Source organism: Halichoerus grypus, chromosome 6 (genome assembly GCF_964656455.1).
Source record: "Halichoerus grypus chromosome 6, mHalGry1.hap1.1, whole genome shotgun sequence".
NCBI classification, from domain to species: Eukaryota; Metazoa; Chordata; class Mammalia; order Carnivora; family Phocidae; genus Halichoerus; species Halichoerus grypus.
Genome location: NC_135717.1, coordinates 120,997,759 through 120,999,866, shown reverse-complemented (window position 1 = coordinate 120,999,866; position 2,108 = coordinate 120,997,759). Strand labels below are relative to the sequence as shown.

Genomic DNA, 2,108 nt, shown 5'->3' with positions numbered 1-2,108 from the left:
CCGGGAGAAATAACTTTTTAGAATTGCTTAGAATTTTATCTAGCTTTTGATTAGTGTGCGAAGAGAAAGTTCTTTCAGTGATTGTTAAAACTAAATTCTGGCATTCTTGTTAAGTGTTCTCCTCGTTTACATGACATCACATCACTCATGCTTAGAAAATTTTCAGAGCATATAAATGTAAAAAGATAGTTGAACTAAGTGAGGCCAAAATAGAATAAATGGAGACTAAGAGCTGAAGGAAAGGAAGTTGAGTATCATAGTGGCTGGAGAAATATAACAATGTTAACATTGTTTTAGACATAGGTTCCATTTAAAATTGAGGTCATGAATTTCTTTATGATTACAATTTATTTGAGAAGCATTTGTTGGCTAAGTTCTTAAAGGACTGCTTTACCTGCTGGTTCCTTAGGGAGTAAATAAAAGGATTTAGCATTGGGGCAACAGAGGTATTGAGCACAGCTATACCCTTGGTCAAAGCCACACCTTCTTTTGCTGAAGTTTTGACATACATGAAAATGCAACTTCCATAAGAAATAGAGACAACAATCATGTGTGAGGAACAAGTGGAAAAGGCCTTTTTCTTTTGCTCAGCAGAGAGGATTCTCAGAATTGTTTTAAGGATGAATACATAAGAAAGAACCACTAACATTAAGGTTACCATGAGCGTGAATACTGCCAGGAAGCATCCCATGAGCTCTAGGAATGCTGTGTCTGTGCAGGAGATCAGTAGCATAGGAGAAGAGTCACAAGTGAAGTGGTCAATGATGTTGGAGTCACAGAAATCCAGTTGAAGTCCCATGATCACAGGTGGAAAGATAATGAGAAATCCAGCCAGCCCAGAGCTAATTACAAGCTGGTTGCAGACTCTGCTGTTCATTATTGTTGTGTAATGCAATGGCTTACAGATAGCTATGTACGGATCATAAGACATAGCAGTCAAGGGGCGCCTGGGTGGCTCAGTCGTTAAGCGTCTGCCTTCGGCTCAGGTCATGGTCCCAGGGTCCTGGGATCGAGCCCCGCATCGGGCTCCCTGCTCGGCGGGAAGCCTGCTTCTCCCTCTCCCACTCCCTCTGCTTGTGTTCCCTCTCTCGCTGTGTCTCTCTCTGTCAAATAAATAAATAAAATCTTAAAAAAAAAAAAAAAGACATAGCAGTCAAAAGAAAAAATTCTGTTGAACCAAGGAGTATGAAGAAAAACACCTGCGCAATGCAAGAATTATAGGAAATGGTCATATCTCCTGTTATAATGCTGACCAGAAATCTAGGAATACAAACTGTTGTGAATGAGATTTCTAGAAAAGAGAATTCCTAAGGAAGAAATACATGGGAGTTTTAAGGTGAGGATCTATCACAGTGAGGGTAATAATTGTCAGGTTTCCAGTTATACTCAGTATATATGTGAAAAATAGAAATAGAAAAATCAAAATATTTAGTTCTGGGTCATTTGTTAATCCCAGAAGAATGAACTCTTTCACAGATGTTTGATTTTTCATTTCTTATCGTTGACTTCTTCCAGGTCTATAAATGCAAACAAGAAACAATGATTTTGTGAGTCCAGGATTATTTTTTTATCACTTCTGCTGGTTTAAAAAATATATAAGACATATAATGGACCAATAAATTAGCCACCAAATTGTAGTGAATTCTGAAAATATGTATGAGCCAGGACAAAGAAACTTATACCCAGTATCTTCCTTGTAGACCACTAGCCATTTAACATTGAGTGAGTCACTTGATAGGTCTGATAAACACATCTGTATATGAAAAATATACTTATCAAATGTGTTTTACTTTCTTTTAAAATTGATCATATGTGTATGAAAATTATAAAATGTAAGATATTATTTTATTTCTATTTAAATATTTTACTAATGACCACATGTTCTAATGAGTTTTCTTAAAATAAAACATTTGAAGTTTGCTTTTTAAAATAGTTTCTACAATTTTTCAAGATGTTTCATGTCAGTCTTGCCTAAATAGAGAATTAATAACTTAAAAAAAGAATCAGAGCTATAAAATCTGAAATTTATATAATCCTAAACAAACTAAGAATTAAAACTTTTCCTTTCTGAATCAAATAATAATCTATTACTTTTTGGAAGATATTCA

General features: G+C 35.1%; 1 protein-coding gene across 1 annotated transcript; it reads right to left on the bottom strand.

Annotated features, from left to right (window-relative positions):
• Window positions 1-340: 340 nt before the first annotated feature.
• LOC118540671 (olfactory receptor 6C76-like) lies at window positions 341-1,492 on the bottom strand. Its single transcript, XM_036099945.2, is given in 3 exon segments — window positions 341-947; window positions 1,147-1,306; window positions 1,309-1,492. Coding segments are annotated over 3 exon segments (951 nt in total).
• Between the last annotated feature and the right edge of the window lie 616 nt (window positions 1,493-2,108).